At 35.1% G+C, this 21,744-nt stretch overlaps 1 protein-coding gene across 4 annotated transcripts in view; it reads left to right on the top strand.

Annotated features, from left to right (window-relative positions):
• Zranb1 (zinc finger RANBP2-type containing 1) overlaps nucleotides 1-21,744 on the top strand; it is a 51,669-nt gene that overhangs the window by 11,243 nt on the left and 18,682 nt on the right. For 2 of the 4 annotated variants that reach the window (XM_078024549.1, XM_078024554.1), the window contains exons 2-3: nucleotides 3,881-4,052; nucleotides 5,641-6,494. The exons of 1 other annotated variant lie outside the window; for it this stretch is intronic. In XM_078024549.1, the coding sequence (XP_077880675.1) occupies nucleotides 4,012-4,052; nucleotides 5,641-6,494 (895 nt within the window). In that variant the 5' untranslated portion in view covers nucleotides 3,881-4,011. The remainder of the gene's footprint in view (nucleotides 1-3,880; nucleotides 4,053-5,640; nucleotides 6,495-21,744) is intronic. One more of the 4 variants, XM_078024560.1, reaches the window with a different exon arrangement.

Here is a 21,744-nt window from a genome sequence, read left to right as displayed (position 1 = left end):
ATTCATTCTTGACAGACTAAATTGTAAACTTTAAATTCTTTGTTATACTTTAAGGATTTAGGATTGTTTTGAATGAGGTAGATGGAGTAGTCGAAGGGTGATTCCTATCCTTAAGTACAGCATAGTTCAAGTAAGGCCAAGGTAGGTGTTAAATTTCCTTTGTCTTGCTTGTCCACAAATTCCTTGGAAGAATTCACAAGCATGCTTAATTCAAATCTGCTCATTTGAATCAGATATCATGGAAAATAGTGACCTTTTGTATAGGAAGGCCAGCTCTCTTGAAGTATACTGATCATTGATTATTTGTACACAGTTTCACATAAGATTTAGTACTATTATAAGACACTTAGTGATTGCAAAAGTTTTGTCCTTGTCCCCTTTACATAGTAGAATTGGTTAATCAGCTTATAGGTTTTCACATTTTGAAGGTATAAGTTTATTGTAGAATGATGAAGTTTTGGACAATGAGGGAAAAAATTTATTGATCAACTTTATGGCTCTTAGTGGTCTAATCCATTCAATTTGAAGATGGGAAAACAGGCTGAGAAACATGAAATTCTGATAAAGAATTGGGTTTTGAATATGTTGAGGTATTTGTTAGAATATTTGAATGAAGGTGTCAGGTAGGCAGCTGGATTCATATATCTGGAATTGAGGGAGAGATCCAGCCTGGAAATGTAAATTTGAGAGTCATCCCCTTATAGGTGATATATTATAACCCAGATGTGGAATGAGATCCCCAAGGGTGTTGGTGCTTAGAGAGATTGAGAACCAAGGACTGAGCCTTGGGAGCACTTGGCTCCTTAAGTCAGGAGTATAAGATGAAGCTTAACTTACCCTTAAAGTGGTGTAGGATTTGCTAGAAGCGAGCCTGTCTGTTGTGCTTGTGTATTGAAGGCAGTGCCTTCATGTGTATTATCTTCAAGGGAGGTGACACATTTATGAGTTGGATATGTGTGCGGTGTAATTTGGAGTGAGTATGTGGGCTGTGAGTGTATTGGTAAAGAGTTGAGAGTTTATGCAGTTGGAAAAGAGCTTCAAAAAGAGGATTGTTCTAGTCAGCTGGATGGATTTAGAAAGCTAAGATGCTTAGGAAGCTATTATAGAAGTACTGACCTGAATGAACTGAGAAAGGTCTGGTAGCAGTGGGGATGGGAAGGAAATAACCAAATGGATAGAACGAGTGCACTAGAAAGCATGTATGGGCAAAAGGCAGAATTCAAGGTGATTTTGAATTTCTCTCTTGGGAACAGGGATATGAATGGTGTTATTAATGTAAACTGGAGAAGTTAGGGTAGGAGTTTGTTTTGAGAGGAAGATAAAGAATTTAATGGAAGATTTGACAAGCTATTGGACCCCTAAAATGTAATCGGATTTCTAGTCAGTGGGCTAATGATATCATCATCTCTAGGATCCTGTTCTAACCCAGGTGTTTTTCCTGATGATGATTGTCAGAAAGATAAGTAGGAAGATACTGGTGAAAAAAGAAGAAATGACTATGTGGGAGTTTTAACTTAAGAGTTAACTAATACTTTCAATTTTTTTTTGTTTTATCTAAGTTTTGTAATTCAGAATTACTTCATAATATTTTCACAGAACTTGAAAATTGAGCATGCTTGGAATATCCTCTTTAGATTTATCTGTATTTCCCTAAGAGGTTTTCTGAGCATTTGTAAACCTCCACAGATTTATATTAGTAAGTATTTATGTTAATAAAACTAATAAAAACCCTTAAGAGGGCTGTTAGCTCGTTCTTTGGATAATTTCTCATCATTTGAAACTAACTGGCAACTGAGCTTATCTCAGTTTGTTTAATGGGTTTGTGCTTGATGAAGATTATTTCACTTCCCTAGTTTTTTTTCATAGATTTTTTTAAAGTACATATTTGGGGGCATTTGTGGTATAGCTATAATTTTGAGGAATTGACGTCAGTGTAGCTAAATTTCTTGTACAGTGTTAGTGCTTTGTAAGTATGATTTAATTAATTAAACATGATAATATAAGAATGTAGTTACTAGCTCCTTCCCAGCCATTAATTATATAGACCATAATATTATTCTCTTATTATTATTTGAGTTGGGAAGTTTGTAATTAAAGGAGTTATGAATTTAATACTGGAAAATGGTTGATATATTTGGAGACATTATTATTCTATAGGTAGAGCTTGAAGCACAAATGGATTTCCTGGTATTGTATTTGAACCAATGAATATTTAAGAGTAGCAGTTGTATCCAGTTTTCCTTAAAGAAGTCCTGTTGAACATTTTATTGTACCAGACAATTTGGCACAGACTAGTTATATTCCTATGCCCAAGTTAATTTATGTTAAAACAATATTTAGTTTTATTTCAGGGCACAGCATTAATTCTTAGAACTGATTGCTTTGAGACTAGTTTTATATACCTTTTAGTATGTTTTGACATTGGGAAGAAAAAGAATACTCAGTGTTAATTTCTTCTGAATAATATAAAATTACATAGTTGAGTTGATGTTATCCTTCTTCCATTTCATTTACTAATGGCCACAGGTACCAGTGGCTTTCTCAGAAAATCTTCTCCAATGAATTTCACCTTTCAGTTAGTAAAAGATAATATTCCCACAAAGTTTCAATTCTCCAGAATGGATATACATCATCATTTAGTATAATGCACTCCTCTTAAAACTCTTGAGCTTGGTTTTAGTATTGCTTAGTTACCTGGATTTTCCAAAACAGGCTTATCAGGCAGCTGTATGTCCATCATTTACCAGGCATATTTGATGATTATCATATTTTTGTGTTGCAGATTGAACCCAGGGCCTTGCAAATGCTAAGTACATGTTGTACCACTGAACTACACCCCCCAACCTCTATATGATGATGATGATGATGATTATTTTAATATGTATATATTTTTTAGTTGTCAATGGATCTTTATTTTCTTTTTGGGTGGTGCTGAGGATCGAAACCAGTGCCTCACAAATGCTAGGCAAGTGCTCTACCACTGAGCCGCAACCCCAGCCCTGTATGATTTTTTTTTTATGACAATATTTTTGTTTTTGTCAGCCTTGGACATTTAAGTATATATACCTATACATTAGTTCCATGAAGATTGGCTAAGATAATGTAAGATCACAGGCTGTTTAGTGAAGTTTACAGGTATATCATAGTAAGATTTATCAAAGCAAGTATGGAGTTTTGAATGTGAATATTAAGTGAAATATTGAATTTTCTTGCAGTAGTCCTTAATATACGTTCATTTGTTCTTATGGTGTTTCTCATGCTTGTTACAATTTCTGGTAGCATGAATAAGTAATTTACTTACATTTCATACCTGAGAAATTAAAGGAAGAACTGGCTAATAAACATGAAAATTGCCATTTAATTTCTACTGTCCACTTTATGAATGCTTATGATTATCGTTCCCTGCTCTTAAACACATATTTGGATTGCTGTCAGATTTCAAGTAGTCTTTGTGTACAAACTAAATTTAAAAAAGTCTTAAGAAATTTAAATTACCTGGGTATGAGGGGGAAAAAAGCAAAAGCAAAGACAAAAACTACTGAAGGAGAAAAAGATTTCAAAGTTAATCAATTTTTTCTTTTGCTTTTCTCTACTTATTTGGATATACCACATCATATTCCCACTCAGTAATACAAATAATGATAATATTAGTGCTTGTGTGTATATACACATTTAAATTATATAGAAAAACAACATTCTCATTTAATTTGGCTGACCAATCAATTAGCTATTTTTATTGTTGTTCAATAAAAATTTAAATGTAATAGTCATTAAAATAAGTGAGAATAATTAAATAGAACTGATTAAAATTAAGCCTTTAAAATACTTATGGATTAATTAGCAGGCTATAAGTGAAATTCAGTTTTGGTCTCCTTTACAGGAATAGCTATTCAGTCAGACAGAACCACTTATCACGTTTTGCAGTATCTCCTGAGGAAGTCAGAATCTGAGCCAGCATGAAGACTGAATCTTGTCTTTGGTCTGATTTATAACTGTGCTTTTATTCTAACCATGTGCAAGGTGGAGGTTATAGCATGGAAACTAAAACCTTAGTAAGTGTGATTTTTATTTTAGCTATTAAATAATAGCCTTTCTAATAGTGGAGTTGTCTTAGAGATCACACTACATGGGGTGTGGGCTTGGCAGGCAGGAACATAAAGGACTTCCAGAGTAAAAAGACAGCTTTCCAATTTTGGGAAGAATCCCTGAGAAAGAGAGGGAAAAGTATCTGTTACTCTACCTATGATTTCTTTCTCATTTTTAATTTAAAATTGGTGGGAGCCAGGTTAGTGGCACATGCCTGTAATTAATCCCAGCTACTTGGGCGGCTGAGGTAGGGAATCACACAATTTGAGGCCAGCTCGGGCAACTTAAGTGAGACCCTGTCTCAATGTTCAACCTGCCCCTAAAAAAAGAAAAAGAAAAAGAAAAATCGGTTAAGATGAGTAAAGAAAGGATTTAAAGAAATGAAAACATTTTAATGTCTAAATTTAAGCCATTAAAGAAGTCTTAATTGGGGCTGGGGATGTAGCTTAGTGGTAGAGTGCTTGCCTACCATGTACAAGGCCCTGGGTTTGATCCCTAGTAATTCATTGTTTAAACTTGCCATGTAAATTTCTTTATTTATGAATTAGTAAGCTCACTGTAGGATTCTAGAAACTTTTAAATAATGAGTATATTTTAGTATGAGTTGAATTTTGAATATATTTTAAAATTTCAAATGTTAAATAATAGTCAATTATATTGGCATGATTATGCTGATAGTTATTTCAAGAAATGTTCTATCATCTATCAATTTGATTTTTCCCAAGTATTGGTAATACGGGTTTGATTTTTTTTTTTAAAGGCATTCTTTTTAATTAATTAATTAATTAATTTTTATATGGTGTTGAAGATCAAATTCAGTGCCTCACATGTACTAGGCAAGCTCTCTACCACTGAGACACAACCCTAGCCCATGGGTTTGCTTTTTGTGCTCCACAGAGAACTAGATTTTTCAGATACAGGATATCAAGAAACAATCTATTTTATAAGGGGTTACTTTGTTAATTATGATTACTCCTCAATGTCTTTTTTCTACTTGTGCTGATTAAAAGCAGTGAATAATTGATATTTTAAGCTGCTTTTCTTCCATACCAACGAGGATAGAGATTACTTTGACCTTCTGTAGTCGTGAATCAAACATCATAGTAACCTAGATAGCATGATCTATGTTGTTTATAATTTGAGAATGATTATGTTTTGAGGTATTATTTAGTTTGTATGCTTTCCTTTGAGTCTTTTTAACTATTGGATACTTTTCTAAATTGATGGTGATGACCAAGCTGAAATTATGACCAAACTTTCCTATTATGACTTCCATGTTTTAATTTCTTCCCCTTTTAGAATAAGTGTCTTTATCTCTTGCATTCCAGAGTACAATTTCATTAAATCCTGAGATCTAAGAGTTTTCTTTGGAAATTTATCCCCTGTATCTCTATGGAAATCCAAAAAGAAAAGTAAAATAATTTAGTATAAAATCTTACATTCCTCTTTTGAGAAATGTATATTTTATAAGTTGAAGGATACATTTATTTTGGGGGCAGATTTTAAGAGGTGGAATTAGTATTTTTTTAATAACCATGTCCTAATTATTTATAGCTTCCTGCTTGACATAACTCACTTCAAGAAGTGCACAATGTCAGAACGTGGAATTAAGTGGGCTTGCGAATATTGTACGTATGAAAACTGGCCATCTGCAATCAAATGCACTATGTGTCGTGCCCAAAGACCTAGTGGAACAATTATTACAGAAGATCCGTTTAAAAGTGGTTCAAGTGATGTTGGTAGAGATTGGGATCCTTCCAGCACTGAAGGAGGAAGTAGTCCTTTGATATGTCCAGACTCTAGTGCAAGACCAAGGGTTAAGTCTTCATACAGTATGGAAAATGCAAATAAATGGTCATGCCACATGTGCACATACTTGAACTGGCCAAGAGCAATCAGATGTACCCAGTGCTTATCCCAGCGTAGGACCAGGAGTCCCACAGAATCTCCTCAATCCTCAGGATCTGGCTCAAGACCAGTTGCTTTTTCTGTTGATTCTTGTGAGGAATACAATGATAGAAATAAACTGAACACAAGGACCCAGCATTGGACTTGTTCTATTTGCACATATGAAAACTGGGCCAAGGCTAAAAAATGTGTTGTTTGTGATCATCCCAGACCTAATAATATTGAAGCAATAGAGTTGGCAGAGACTGAAGAGGCTTCTTCAATAATAAATGAGCAAGATAGAGCTCGTTGGAGGGGAAGCTGCAGTAGTGGTGGTAATAGCCAAAGAAGATCACCTCCTACTACAAAACGAGACTCTGAAGTTAAAATGGATTTTCAAAGGATTGAATTGGCTGGTGCTGTTGGCAGCAAGGAGGAACTTGAAGTGGACTTCAAAAAACTAAAGCAAATTAAAAACAGGATGAAAAAGACTGATTGGCTATTCCTCAATGCTTGTGTGGGTAAGTTTCTCTTTTCTGCATTTTTAAAATTGAGATGGGAAAAAGTATTAAAAATTACATGAAATAGAAGCAGGGTTAATAGTAATATTGAGCTCATTCCGTATGATAGTTGTACTCAAAAGTATTCATACACAAGAATTTATATTTGTGATCTTGTCAATTTGGTGCTAAATTGCATACATTTAATTGTGTACATGTGTCTATCATTAGGGGAGAAGTTTCAGGTTAAAGCAAACTTTTTACACATTGTTAGAAAAATATACCTGGAGTTTGAAACTGCTTCTCTATTTATTGTAACAAGATGTGACTAAGAAACACCAGCTGCTATTTCTCAGTGTTTGTAAACAGTGTGAGCATCTTGTGATGAGAGGCTTTAGTCAGATGTTAAAAATATCATAAAAATGTGTGACTCCAAGAAGTTGAACAAACATAATATTGACCTTGAAAGTGCTGATGTTAATTTAACATGAATGCCATGTAGTAAACATTTGCAAACTTCACGGAACAGATGTCATGTAGCCAGCTGATCCTATAGTTCAAATCATGATTTGTGTATATTGTGTTTTTTAATGTTTTTGTAAGGAAATTTGAAATTTTCGACCCAGACACTGGATCATAGTTGGTAAAGGACAAAGACATGAGAGCAGGGTTTTCATCCAGTTATTGACATAGTTATTTGTGAGAGTTCATTATTTGTGATATAATACAAAAGCTAAGATTATACTTTTCTGTACTATACCATAGTTTCAAGGATTATTTCTGTAGTTCACTATAAAAGGTAACAAACATACACACATATCTTGAGTAGATTGGATATTTGAGATTATATATATATATATATATATATATATATATATATAAATTTTTAGAAACTAGGAGATACAAAAGGGATTTATTTACTGTCAGATTTTATTGAGATCAGATTCATATAACAAACCACACCATTGTGAAAGTGAATAATTCAGTTTTGTTCATATTTATAGTGGTATGCAACCACTACCTCTGTTTAGTTCAAAACATTTTCATCACCCCAAAAGGGAATCCTGTACCATTTAAGCAGTTAAATTCCCATTCCCTAACTGCCAGTCTACTTTCTGTCTCTGAGTTTACTTATCATGGATATTTCATATAAATGGAATTTTATATTATATGATCTTTAATTACTTGAATGGTTTGGAATACTCTCAAAATAATATTTTCAGGCTTTAGCATACTATGCATCCTTTTACTACATGGTGGTGGTAAAATACACATAGGTTTACAGATAGAAATGAGCTAAACTTCATTTTTAGTGATTCTTAACATTTCGGTGTCATAGAATCTTTTCGGAATTAGGTTAATAGTTTTTTAATTAAGTAAATCTCAGGTTGAGAACCGCTTGATATTATGGTTTATTGAAGCCTTAAAAAGCAATTTTCAAAGTATGTATACTAAGCATCAAATTGTATACTGAGTGTAGATTATAAGACTTTCTTGTTTAAAATTGGAAAAAACAATTCCATCCTCAGACCAACTTTGTAGCTGATAAAATGGAATGAGGAAAGTTGAATTGTAGAGAAAGCAAAAATAAACTAAGCATCAGTACTGAATGGGCATTTCTTACTAGTTGTTGTGTATGTTTCTCACCAGTCATCTTTATGTGGTGAGAGGATTGTGGGGGATGGGGGGATGGCAGTGCAAACCTGACATCAGCAAAAGTGGATTCTGGGAGCTAGGATGGTAAAGTCAGAGATGAGAATTTAAATTCAGTTGACTCTGGAATGTCTGTTGTTAGTGCCAAGTGTTTTCAGGGAGCTCACTTCAGCACTCACTGTAATCTGCCCTTCCCACTGGATAGACAACATTGTACTGAGAGAATATGGCAGCACGACTTACTTAATACATCGATTTTCTTTTGTTATTGTTTGGAATCATTCCCCTCTGGCCACCTCTCCCCCAACCCCAAGGCTAAAGTGCTTTACTACTGAGCCATATCCCCAGCTCTTTTTATTTTGAAATAGGGTTTCTCTAGGTTGCTGAAGCTGATCTTCAACTTTCAATTGTCCTACCTTAGCCTCCTGAATTGCTGGTAGTATAGGCGTACACCACTGTTCCAGGCTTACTTTCCTTTTAACAGATGAATCTCTGTCTCGTTGCAAGATTTGCTATGTTGCCTCCTTTGAATCTTCTCAAATGGTGCCTTCTCAGTGAGATCCTCTTGACTGCTTTATCTAAAATTTCATCCCTGTCCTATACTCCTTGCTCCCAGTTTTTTTTTTTTAATATTCTTAAGTTTAGGTGGGCACAATATCTTTATTTTACATTTATGTGGTGGTGAGGATTGAACCCAGTGCCTTGTGCATTCTAGGCAAGCACTGAGCCACAATCCCAGCCCCTCCCAGTTTTAATTATATTCTTAACAGTCGCTTTCTGGTACATTTGGTAATTTTGGTTATTATTTGTATCTCCTCTAAAATTTAAGCTTCCTCTGAGTATCAAGAATTTTATGTGTTTTGTTCATAGCTATGTCCTAATGCCTAGAACAGTGCCTGCTATGTATCAGATATTTATTAACCAGTGAAAAGGCTTTTTAGAAACCGAGGTTTGAACAAACAGACCTGTAAGGATCCTGTCACTCTTTTGAATTTCTAGATTCATTGCTTTCTTAGCTTTCTCTATCTTGCACTTTATAGACTACTTGGACTTGACCCAGTAAAGCAAACTACTTTTCTTTGGCTGTCAGGATAACACTGAGGTAGTCAGTACAATAGTTTTTTAGTGGTTAAGGGTAGAAATACCTTAGTTCATTACCAGACAATTCGTGAGAAGAGAATCTGAATTCAAGGTTTTTTTTTTCTTTTTTTTCTAACATTAAATTTCTTCATCTTTGTACTTGCATTGATGGCAATATTTGATTTTAAAAAGTTATTCTATGTGTTTCTTAAAGTTGTATCAGATAAAATTTTTACATGAAACCGTATTGTCATTGGATCTATAACTTCATAGTTCCAATGAACTATAACTTTTATTATTATTATTTATTATTATTATTGGATCTATAACTTCATAGTTAGCACTTTGTTTTCACTTTTTTTTTTGACTGTGCTGGGGATCTAATCCAGCTCAAAGCTCTCTACCACTGACACACCCCCAATTTTGTTTCGCTTCTTAAACAACAGTTTTTCAGTAATCTTTTTTTTTTTTAAAGAGAGAGTGAGAGAGAGACAGAGAGGGAGAGAGAGAGAGAATTTTTTAAAATATTTATTTATTTATTTATTTTTAGTTTTTGGCGGACACAACATCTTTCGTTTGTATGTGGTGCTGAGGATCGAACCCGGGCCGCGCGCATGCCAGGCGAGTGCGCTACCGCTTGAGCCACATCCCCAGCCCTTTTCAGTAATCTTTGTTATATTTAATTCATCTAGTGCTCCTGCTAATGAAAATGTGAAGGAGTTGAGATGTGAGGGGTGTTAAAGGTATAGGGAAAAAGAATTAAACCAGGCATGGTGGTGCATGCCTGTAATCCCAGTTATTCAGGAGCTGAGGCAGGAAGATCCAAAGTTCAAGACTAACCTGGACTGCATAATGAGACTGTGTTTCAAAATAATAAGCTCTGTGGTGTAACTCAATAGTAGAATGCTTGCTTACTTAACCTGTAAGGTACACTCCCCAGCTCCACAAGAAAATAACAGAAGAAAAAGGCTTGGTGGTGTGGCTCAGTGGTAGAATGATTGTCAAGCAAGCACAAAGGGCTTGGTGGTGTGGCTCAGTGGTAGAATGATTGTCAAGCAAGCACAAAGCCATAAGTTTGATTTCCACCAAACACCCATATACATGTGGGTACATGTATACATGCAAACACAGAAGAATCAAGCTTATATAGTAGGTACGTGTTGAAACTGGAATTTTTATGCTCAAGTGTTTGGTTGCTCAGTAGCATGAGCACCTTTCAATCAGTGATGCCTTCTGGTGCTCTGAAGTTTTGGGGTTACCTGTATTGTGCACTAATATTTTCTGTTGAGAATCACTGATTTGTGGGCTAAACTCTTATGGAGGAGTAGGCTGAAATGGAATCATGAAAATTGTAATCTTGATCACTTCTGAGCAAGATTGGTCACACTTCCAAGATTTTGACATCTCTAAAATATAGAAAATATCTTGGAATTGAATTTTTTTTTCTGTCAGATTGTCTATGAAAATATTTGTTGGATTTGATTTAATTTCCTTCTTTTACAACTTGTTGAAAATTAGTATTTGAGGTATTTTCCATATTGATGCCAATTGTATTTTTGGCCCTTTGTTAGAAATCTGAGTACTATGTCATATGCAATGTATCCATGTTAGAGTGCCAGATGTAACTGTAGAAATATCTACATGTGAATAGTATTAAACATATCTGAAGGTTTTTTCCATCATAAACGCTATACTCATTTTAACAAAAATTGGCAATCCCTGGGCTTATTACATTTTAGAATATTCTTTCTGATTTTTTCTGGTATCTGTATTAAGAATTGTGTATATGGGCCAGGTGTGATAGTGCATGCCTGTTATTCCTGGTGGTTTGGGAATCGGAGGCAGGAGGCTGGTGAATTCAAAGCCAGCCTTGGCAACCTAGCTAGGCCCTAAGCAACTTAGTGAGATCCTGTGTCTAAATAAAATATAAAAAAGGGCTGGGGATGTAGCTCAGTGGTTAAGCTCTCCTGGGTTCAATTCCCCAGTACCCCCCCCTTCCCCAAATGTGTATGGATGGACATTTGCAATTTGTCAGTTTAAGGTTTTTCTCAAGAAAACAAATTGTTAAAGTTGTTTTGGTGTTATTTTTCTTTCTCTGGAAAACTGTTGTAAAACGTAACCTTGTATATTGATTTTTTTTTTTCCCCCCTAGTTTGTGTTTTTTTGTACTGGGGATTGGAACACATGGACTCTTTTCCATTGAGCTACACCTCTAGCTCTTTTTACATTTTTATTTGGAGAACAGAACCTTACTAAGTTGCCCAGCTGGCCTTGACCTTGCAGTTTTCTTGCCTCAGCCTACTCATTTGCTGGATTACAGATGTGCGTCATGTGCCCAGCTAATTCTTAGTTTTGAAATTCACGACTGGTCAAACAAAGGAGATATTGTACAGTCCAAAGGAAATTAGGTTGACCTTTAAGTTAGTTTTGGGAGATGGTTTTACTATGAACTTTTGTGATTAAAAGGTGATTTATATCAAAAGTACTATGTCAAAACAAAATGAAATTCCTGTGGTGATTTTACCTATTTAAGACATCTTTGGGAAGATTTTCTAATTTGAGAAAACTGTGGACATACAAATGATTTTGTAGAAATGAGAGAAATTGTGCAGAAATAGGAGGCTTCTGTTCTTGAGTTCTCCTTAGCTTTAGAAGTTATTGATCTGCTTCACAAAGATATTTTTATCAAAGCCTTATCTGAAGATACACATAGTAGGGGGCTGGGGATGTGGCTCAAGCGGTAGCGCGCTCGCCTGGCATGCGTGCGGCCGGGGTTCGATCCTCAGCACCACATATAAAACAAAGATGTTGTGTCCGCCAATAACTAAAAAATAAATATTAAAAAATTCATTATCTCTCTCTCCCCCTCCCTCCCTCCCTCCCTCTCTCTCTCTTTAAAAAAAAAAAAGATATACATAGTAAGTATCTTGAAAAACATATTAATGAGATGAATTAGTGTCCACATTTGTATTTTGTTCTTGCCTACTATTGGTCTTATAGGTTCATTCCCCAGTGTACCCCTATGGGTTTTTTGGTGATTGACATGACTGATTCAAATAGCTGGGCAGGTAGGATAATATGTGGTTTCCCAATTATGTTCACAACCTCATCTCCAGAAACTATTGGTTTGCTACTTTACATGGCAAAAGATAGTTTTGCATACATGATTAAATAAAGGATCTTGAGATGAGAGATTATCTTGGATTATCCAGGTGGCAATGTAATCACAAAGCTTTTTCCTTACAAGTCAAAGAGGGAGAGAGGAGAGTGTGTGTCACCAGAGATGTGAGAGTGGAGAAGTGGAAATACAGGGCTATGAGCTCAGAATGAGGGTAGCTGCCTTTAGAAGAAAAGCCAAGGATGTTCTACAGCTTCCTCAAGGAGGAGTACACTTGCCAACACCTTGATTTTAGTTTGAAGAGACCCAGGTTGAACTTCTGATTTTTCTCAGTAAGAGAAAAAGTCTGTATTGTTTGAAGTTAGTAAATTTGAAGTGATTTGTTAGGGAAGCTTTATGAAATAAATACAAATAGCTGTTTTTCCCCACCTCCAACAAATACCATCTTAATTCGACAATTTCAGAAAGCATTTACTTCACTTTTACCAGTTGTTAGCGGGATTGATTGAGTTAATTGTTTTGTAATATAAAGAAACAAGTTGTGGTAGAAACACTGACTTGCTCCATGTGAAGTAACCATGTCCTCTTTTCTAGACAAAGGCAGGAGAGGTGCTTTTATCTGCTAGCTGTGGTTGAAAGGAACACTGTTACTGGAACTTTTGAATAATGTTTTATGCCTGTGAATATTACTGTTTTTAGTCTTGACTTTAAGTCAGCAAAATAAATATGCCTACATGAAGCTGATTGATGTGGCCCAAGTTGATCTGTACTTGCCAATAATTTACAACATTGCAGGATGAGGCCCCATTATTTGAACTTGATTTTTTTTTTTTTTTTTAATGTGGCATTTCTATTCTTTTTGCTTTGTTTGTGTTGGCTTGTTTCCAGCTTGGTATACTAGAGCCATTTGGGCAATCTATTTTTCATGTTTAAGAATTTTTCCTGTTCTGTGAAATTGCATTGCAGTCATATTACTACCATATTGGTGGCTCAGTAGCAGATCTTTGTTGTGGTAAATAATTTTTAGAGCTCATTTTCTGGAAGCTAGAGAAATTGTTCACTATTTTATTAGATTTAAGTTATGGTTATTTTTTGAATGCTGGATTATGAACTTTGGTTTTTATATTGATGCCAAATTGAGTTTTCTGTTGAAAGATACTCTTCTGATGTAGTGTTCTTTTTCTTTTCTTTCTTTTTTTTAAATATATTTTTTAGTTGTCGATGGATCCTTAATTTATTTATTTATATATGGTGCTGAGAATCGAACCCAGCTCCTCACACATGCTAGGCCAGCACTCTACCACTGAGCCATAACCCAGTGTTGTTTTTCTTAATACATTACTTTACATATAAATGAAAGAAGAGCCAGGTAAAAGGTAGCTCTTGGATCTTACTAATAGTCTCCTACATTTAAAACTATCCAAATACACTATGCGTGGTGGTGCATACCGTATTGTCATCCCTGCAATTCAGGAGGCTGAGGTAGAAGGATCACAGGTTTGAGGCCTCCCTCGGTAACTCAGGGAGACTGCCTCAAAATAAAAATCAATGAATAAATAAAAAGGACTGGAGGGGCTGGGGATGTGGCTCAAGCGGTAGCGCGCTCGCCTGGCATGCGTGCGGCCCGGGTTCGATCCCCAGCACCACAATCCAACAAAGATGTTGTGTCCGCCGAGAACTAAGAAATAAAAAATGTTGGAAATTCTCTCTCTCTCTCCCTCCTCTCCTCTCACTCTCTCTTTAAAAAAAAAAAAAAAAAAAAGGACTGGAGATGTGGTTCAGTGTTAAAGTGCCCTTAGGTTCAATCCCCAGTACACAAAACAGCAAAAACTATCCAGTTGCTCCCTTTAAACAACAACAAAACCCCAAAACCAAAATAAAACAAATGTGATTTGATGGAAAATGCTGTATTAAATACTTCTAGTAGAATCTAAAATATATGCAGACTCTTCTAGCAAATCTTTGGCAATGTATCCATAAAAGGAAACTCAACTTCTAGAAATGCTGGCAGTGCTTTGTATGTCCTTGGTTAACTCTGATACTCTAATAGAAGTGTGTGTGTGTGTGTGTATAGTTATAAAAATTGCAGTATCTTTTCACTGTACACATTATTGCTTATAGATTTGTGCTCTGTTTAAGGTAATTCATATTAATAGGTAGTAGAATTACTTTCAGCACCATGGAAGGAATATTACCTTTAGGTTATTTTTGTCTTGTTTGATATTTGGAACTTGGGATATAAAATAATAGTTTGTCATGATTTTAAAATGAATTGAGGAAATTTCCAGCAATATAAAAGATTCTAACCTGTAAGGAAACATATACATAATTAACCGATGCTGGGCAGTTTATTCTGGGATTTGAAAATATTTCCTGGTATGTGGAGTAAAAGAAAACTTATGGGAATATAGTGTGTCTATTAAGGCAAATGGATGGTGATGGCAGGCATAGAACCCTAGCAGTTGATCTTCTGGTTGTCTCTGGTATGCTAAAACACAGTTTCTAAAATACAATTGATTACACAGCCTTGCCAAATGGTAGTGTGTGCCTCCTATGCTGAGAAAGAGAGTGTATCTTGTGATTCTTGATTATATGATACTGACATTTGAGTCTAAATTATTGACTTAATCAATGATAATACTGCATTAGGAAATTTGGAAAGTCTTATTAAATTATGTCTATTATAGTAGGGGGAAATACCAAGAATAGATACTTGAGTTTAATTTAAAGAAATGTAATAGTTTCTCCTTTTTTTTCTCCTCACCTCCAATCCTGCTGGAGATAATCACTTTTCACATCAGCTGTTTATTCTGAGAAATTTCATAACACACTGAATACTACATACATTTGACATAGATTTTCCAGATACTACTTTGTTACATTTGATGTCTACATTTGATGTCTGTGTTTCCCTCTCACTGGTGCGTTTTTCCTGAAACACTTAAATTAGCTGCAGACATCATAACACATTGCCCTAGAATACTTTTGCATGTGTTTTCCAATAACATGGACATTTTTTCTACATAATCACATATAATCACTCAGGAAATTTAATAATTTAAGTCCATATTTAGTTTCACAAATAGTTTCAGTAATATTGTTGCCTCCATCCTATTCAGTCAAAGCCAATACACAGTACATCGTGTTTAGTTTTATTTGTTGAGTCTCTAATCTAAATCAGTGCCTTTTTAAAAAAAATTTACTCTTTTATAACATTAGGATTTTTGAAGTCTAGTTTTGCAGAATGATTTTCAATTTGAATTTGGAGGTTTTGTTGAGTCCTCAATAGTATTTTCTCCTGCCCTTCTCTATATATTTGTATAATTTTTTTTGTTGTTTATTTTTTGTTATGGGTGAATGAGCCCTAGGCCTGCACATACAAGGCATGGCTCTGTTCTGTGTCACATGTCTAGACCTTTTTAAAAATAGTTTTTAAAAATTTGAAATGGGGTTTAAGTTGCTGAGACTGGTCTTGAGCTTATGGTCTTCCCACCTTTGCCTCTGGAATAGCTGGGATTACATGTGTATGCCAACATTTTTTTTTTAAAGGAGTGAGAAGAATACTACATGGGTAAAATAGTTTTGAGTGCAGTGTCTCATATTTTGAATAATACCCTTGTATCATTGCGTTTTTTCAGTTGTGGTAAAATATGCATGACATACATTTTATCATTTCACTCATTTCAATTTAATTTATGGTGCTGGGCATTGAATTTAAAGCCTTAAATATATCTTACCACTGACTATTCCCTATTCCCCACCCTTATTTTTAAGTGTATAACAGTGACATTTTACATTTATGTAGTCTTGCAACCATCATCACCATCCATTTCCAAACTGTTTTCATCTTGCAAAACATTAAACAGTAACTCCTCATTTCCCCACCCCAATCCCTGGCAACTACTATTCTTTTTGTCTATGAATTTGAGTAGTTAAGTATGCCAAATGAATTAAATTATAAGTATTTGCCCTTTTATAACTAGCTAGCATACTTCACTTAGCATAGTATCTTTAAGGTTTGTCTATATTTTGGCATGTGTTCAAATTCCCTTCCTTTTTAAGACTGAATAATATTCCTGTATATGTATATCATGTTTTATCTGTTCATCAGTCAACAGACATGGATATAACATTTTTTGTTTTATCAAAGTTAGAAATTCTACTGGCTTCCTCTAACAATGTATGAGTTTAGTGGTTTTTTTTCTTAACAGAGCAGACTGTGCATATTATAGAATATTTCGATGTAAGAAAAGCTATGAACAAACAAGAATTTATAATCTCACTGCCTGGAGGAAATTTTTGTATTTTCGGTCTTTTTATTTACTTACTTTTAATGGTTGAAATTTATATTGTATAATCTGTCATTCATTAAACCTTATATTTTCAGATAAAATGTTTTCATCTTTTAAAAAATGAATGTGAAATATAAAGAGGAGTTTTCGGAACTGAAGTTATTAACCTATTACTTATTAGCCAGCAGTATGAGACTCCCTGTGGAGTTCTCTCTGAGGACTATTTGTTACTAAGGGCAACAAGTTATCCCATTTTATTAGTCATTTGTATTTTATCTGTGAGTTGTTGATTCATGTCTTTTATTTTCTTTGTGATTTTTTACTAGTTACATGGTAGCTATATAATTATAAATAATATGCATATTAAAATACTACCAGTCATGTTTATTGCAAATATTCTTTTCCCTTTTTGGTGGGACAGTTTATTGTAATTAACATTTGTCTTTCTTTTTGGATTGGATATTGAATACAGAGGTACTTTACTCCTGAGCTACATTCCCATCCCTTTTTATTTTTAAGATAAGGTCTGGCTGATTTGCTGAGAGTGTCACTAAGTTGTTGAGGCTAGTCTTGGCTTTTTGATCCTCCTGCCTCAGCTCTTGAATTGCTGGGATGATAGACATGAACCATCACTCCCAGCTTACTTTAATTAATATTTTATTTTTGTTGTGTGCATTTTTTTGGATTGAATTAATATTAAAATAATTGTTCTAAATATTTTTCACTAATATGATTTATTAAATGCAAATGTCCCTCATTGATTTGGGTGCTTAAAATCATTTTTATATCAAAGTTATTTTGAGGCTTTTATGTACATAATTTGCACACATATATTACATATATACACATATTTTTTTCTTAATTTTTTAGTTGTAGCTGAACTCACAATATATTTATTTTTATGTGGAGCTGAGGATGGAACCCAGTGACTCACTTGTGAGGCAAGCACTCTATTGCTGAGCTACAACCCCAGCTCCTAAATAGTTTTATTTAAAAATCTGACGAAGTCACTTACTATATTTTTAAAATTATTATTTTAAAAATTATTTTGGAAGTAACTACTCCCCCCCCCCCCGGTTATTTCTTTTTTTTTCTTTTTTTAATTGGTTGTTCAAAACATTACAAAGCTCTTGACATATCATATTTTATACATTAGATTCAAGTGGGTTATGAACACCCATTTTTACCGCAAATACAGATTGCAGAATCACATCGGTTAGACATCCACATTTTTACATAATGCCCTATTAGTAACTGTTGTATTCTGTTACCTTTCCTATCCTCTACTATCCTCTCTCCCCTCCCTTCCCATCTTCTCTCTCTACCCCATCCCCCAGTTATTTCTAAAAATTGTCTGTTTTACTTTTTCATTGTTTGTTGGTTCATTGATTTATTAATGCATTCATTTATTCATTGAGTGTGATTCATTTATTCACTGAGTGTGTTCCCAAGCGTGGTGAAAGTCGTTGTGAGACTCAGAAACTGAGTTTATGGTCTGGCATGAGACTATATTAATTCAGCAAACCAGTGTGCTGCAGAAGTGTGAAGTGCTAGTGGAACATGTAATGTGATCTCAGTAAGAGTTTTGGAGAAGGCTTTTAGTGACATCTTGGCTGAAATCTTGGAAGAGGGAATGGTATTTCAAAGGAAATTGCTTTAGTGTTAAGACCCCAGAATCAAGAAAGCATGTCATAACTGATAACCTGGGGGGGGGGGAAGCCATCAGAATGAGTGCTATGAGACATAAACCTGCAGAGAATGCTGAACTACAAGGTCTATTTACTTAGGTAAGGAAATTTGGCTCTCTGTATAATGACAAAGGTAAATCTTTAAAAAGGGAGGTTCCATAATCAGATCTGTGGTTTAGGAAAACTACTCTGACCATAGTGGAGGAAATTGATGAGGAGGGTCCAGCACTTGAGGCAGGCAGACTGCTCAGGCAATTACAGCAGTTCAGGTGAGAGAGCATATTCTCGGGCCATGCTAGAAACAATGGAGTTGGGAAATGGGGATATATTAAGAGGTACAGTTGGCAAAACTTGAAAGAACTTGGAGGGGAAAAGGAATTAAGAAAGATAACCAGGTTTTTGGCTTGGACCTCTGGGTTGGATAGCGGTGTCATTTTTCACGAGCACAGGAAGAGGGCAAGGTTGTTTTATTTTTTATTTTTTTTATTAGTTGCTCAAGACAATACAATGATCTTGACATATCATACATTTGATTCAAATAGGGTATGAATTACCATTTTTCCACGTATACAGATTGCAAGATCACATTGGTTATACATCCATGTGTATACATACAGCAATCCTAGTGTCAATTGTATTCTGCTGCCCTCCCTATCCCCCCTCCCCTCCCCTCCCCTCCCCTCCCCTCCCATCACTATTCTCTGCCCATTCTACTGTAACACTTATCTTTCTCTTTTTTTCTTCCTTTCCCCCTCACACCTTCGTATATGTATTTTGTGAACCCATGAGGGTCTCCTTCCGTCTTCCGTGCAATTCCCCTTCTCCCTCCCTTTCCCTCCCTCCTCTTTTCCTTGTTTCGTGGTAATCATCTTCTTATGTTCTTCCTTCCTACTCTGTTTTGAGTCGCCTCCCTTATATCAGAGAAGATATTCGGCATTTGTTTTTTAGGGATTGCCTAACTTCGCTTAGCATAATCTGCTCTAGTGCCATCCATTTCCCTGCAGATGCCATGATTTTGTTATTTTTTTTAATGCTGAGTAATATTCCATTGTGTATAAATGCCACATTTTTTTAATCCATTCATTTGTTGAAGGGCATCTGGATTGGTTCCACAGTGTAGCTATTGTGAATTGTGCTGCTATGAACATTGATGTAGCTGTGTCCCTGTAGTATGCTCTTTTTAGGTCTTTTGGATATAGTCCGAGAAGGGGAATAGCTGGGTCAAATGGTGGTTCCATTCCCTGCTTTTCCACGGAATCTCCATACTGCCCTCCAAATAGGCTGCACCAGTTTGCAGTCCCACCAGCAATGTACAAGTGTACCTTTTCCCCCACATCCTGGCCATTATTTGACTTCATAATGGCTGCCTTTCTTACTGGAGTGAGATGGTATCTTAGAGTGGTTTTAATTAGCATTTCTCTGATAGCTAGAGATGGTGAGCATTTTTTTTTTTGTGTGTGTACTTGTTGGGCTCCAAATTCCTTAATAGGACACCTATAGCACAAGAGTTAAAATCAAGAATCAACAAATGGGACATATTCAAACTTAAAAGTTTCTTTCTCAGCAAGAGAAATAATAAGTGAGGTAAATAGGGAGCCTGCATCCTGGGAACAAATTTTTACCTCTCACACTTCAGATAGAGCACTAATCTCCAGAGTATACAAAGAACTCAAAAAGTTAAACAACAACAACAAAAAGGCAAGGTTGTTTTATACATGATGTGGTGAGGGATGTCTAATGTGTTATGCTGCGAGGGCCTGAAACTGTTGGGCAGAACATACCACTCCATTTATGTGGATACATGTGTGTGAGCCATGAGTATTTATGAAACTTGTAGAACCTTCTCTTGCAGTGGCCAATTATAGGGACTTTCTTGTTTTGTGATTCTAGCTGGGGATCTTATCAAGATGATCTAATATTTCTTCTAATTTGGTAATTTTGTGTATATTTTTGACTAGGAGAATTTTAAGTGAGTATAATATGAGCAATATAAAGTTATGAAAAGTCATGCGTTTTTCCTTTTATTTTCAATAAATAACCCCCTGCCTATTGAAATGTTTACTTACCATAGTTTTCTTAATTGTAAAAGAGTGTGGCTACAGTCTTTCCAGTCCTAACTATAATACTATAATCCTAATTCTAAAATTTGATTCCAAACTCAGCCAGGATGACTTAACAGTGTAGCAGTGAAATTTTTATTTTGAAGTCAGAAAAACTTTTGGATTTGATGGCTGTGTGTGTGTGACTCTGGCATATACTATTTATGTGAGTTTCAAAATATGCTTTTAGGGCCTGGGGGTTGTTGCTCAGTGGTAGAGCACTTGCCTAGCATGCATAATGCAGCAGCAACAATCCTTCCCCACCCCCCCCACCAAAAAAAAAAAAGAAAAAGAGAAAAATATACTTATACAATTTTTAGAAAAATCTTAATTTCCTCAAGTGACCTTTATAATGTTCCACAATTCATTAGCATTTATACTCCTCTCTGATCACTTGTTCCAGAGATAACTTTTTCCTTTAAATTCTTCCATTATGCTTCCTGCAGTAAATTTTCTTGCATTTCAGGATCTTCTTTCTTAGAAAGGTGTCTTTCATGACTTTGGGGATATATATTTCCACAGCAGTTAACAGTCATATCAAAGATGTAAGGAGGTAAGAGCTCAGAAATATTGTTCTCCGACAGTTTGTCAGTTAATAATAGGACATTTAAAAGGCCTTAGAGACTATTTGACTCCTTATTTCATCGAGTATTCTTGTTTTTAGAAGTGAGATTGTTGAATAGGAGTTACTCTTATTATAGATTAGATTATGTTTAATAATTTTTTCTGATTATCACCCCTCTTTTTTTTTGACTGTCACTATTTTATAGCATTATTCTGGCATTAGAAATGGTAAATCGTGTTACTATTAATTATTGTCAGCAGTGAAATAGGAGGGGTTTGTTTTGCTCAAAACTGTTTCTGGAATTTTCCCTCTGTTTGAAAGCAGACTTAAAAATATTGAGGTTATTTAAATTAAAAAGCAGCTTATGTTTAAGTATTGAAAGTTTGCTGTGAATATCTACATCAGGTTTATGATTAAAGTATAAATGATTAAAAAGAAAAGTGTTACTAAGTGGTCTTTTTTCTTATTAATATACAAAAACAATTAAATGAATTCAACTCTGGGTAGAGGAAAATGACCTAGACATTATAGCCAGCCTCATCTGCATCTTTCTACTGACCATGATATAGGACATTCTGAACATTACCACTTAAAACTAACTTTTCTTTTTAAGGGTTCCTGAAATTGTGCCTGCTGACTCCAGGTCCACCCTGACCCCACAGCATAAACCATGCTGTGATGTCACAGCTACCATAGAACTCCAGGGTAGTGTTGAGCTGGCCCATGTGGGCTCAGGTAAGTCCTGGCTTTTTTTTTTACCATTTGGCATTCTTTTC

This window comes from Ictidomys tridecemlineatus, chromosome 1, assembly GCF_052094955.1.
Source record: "Ictidomys tridecemlineatus isolate mIctTri1 chromosome 1, mIctTri1.hap1, whole genome shotgun sequence".
Taxonomy (NCBI): domain Eukaryota; kingdom Metazoa; phylum Chordata; class Mammalia; order Rodentia; family Sciuridae; genus Ictidomys; species Ictidomys tridecemlineatus.
Note: the sequence above shows the minus strand (reverse complement) of the source record. Positions and strands in the feature narration are given on the sequence as shown.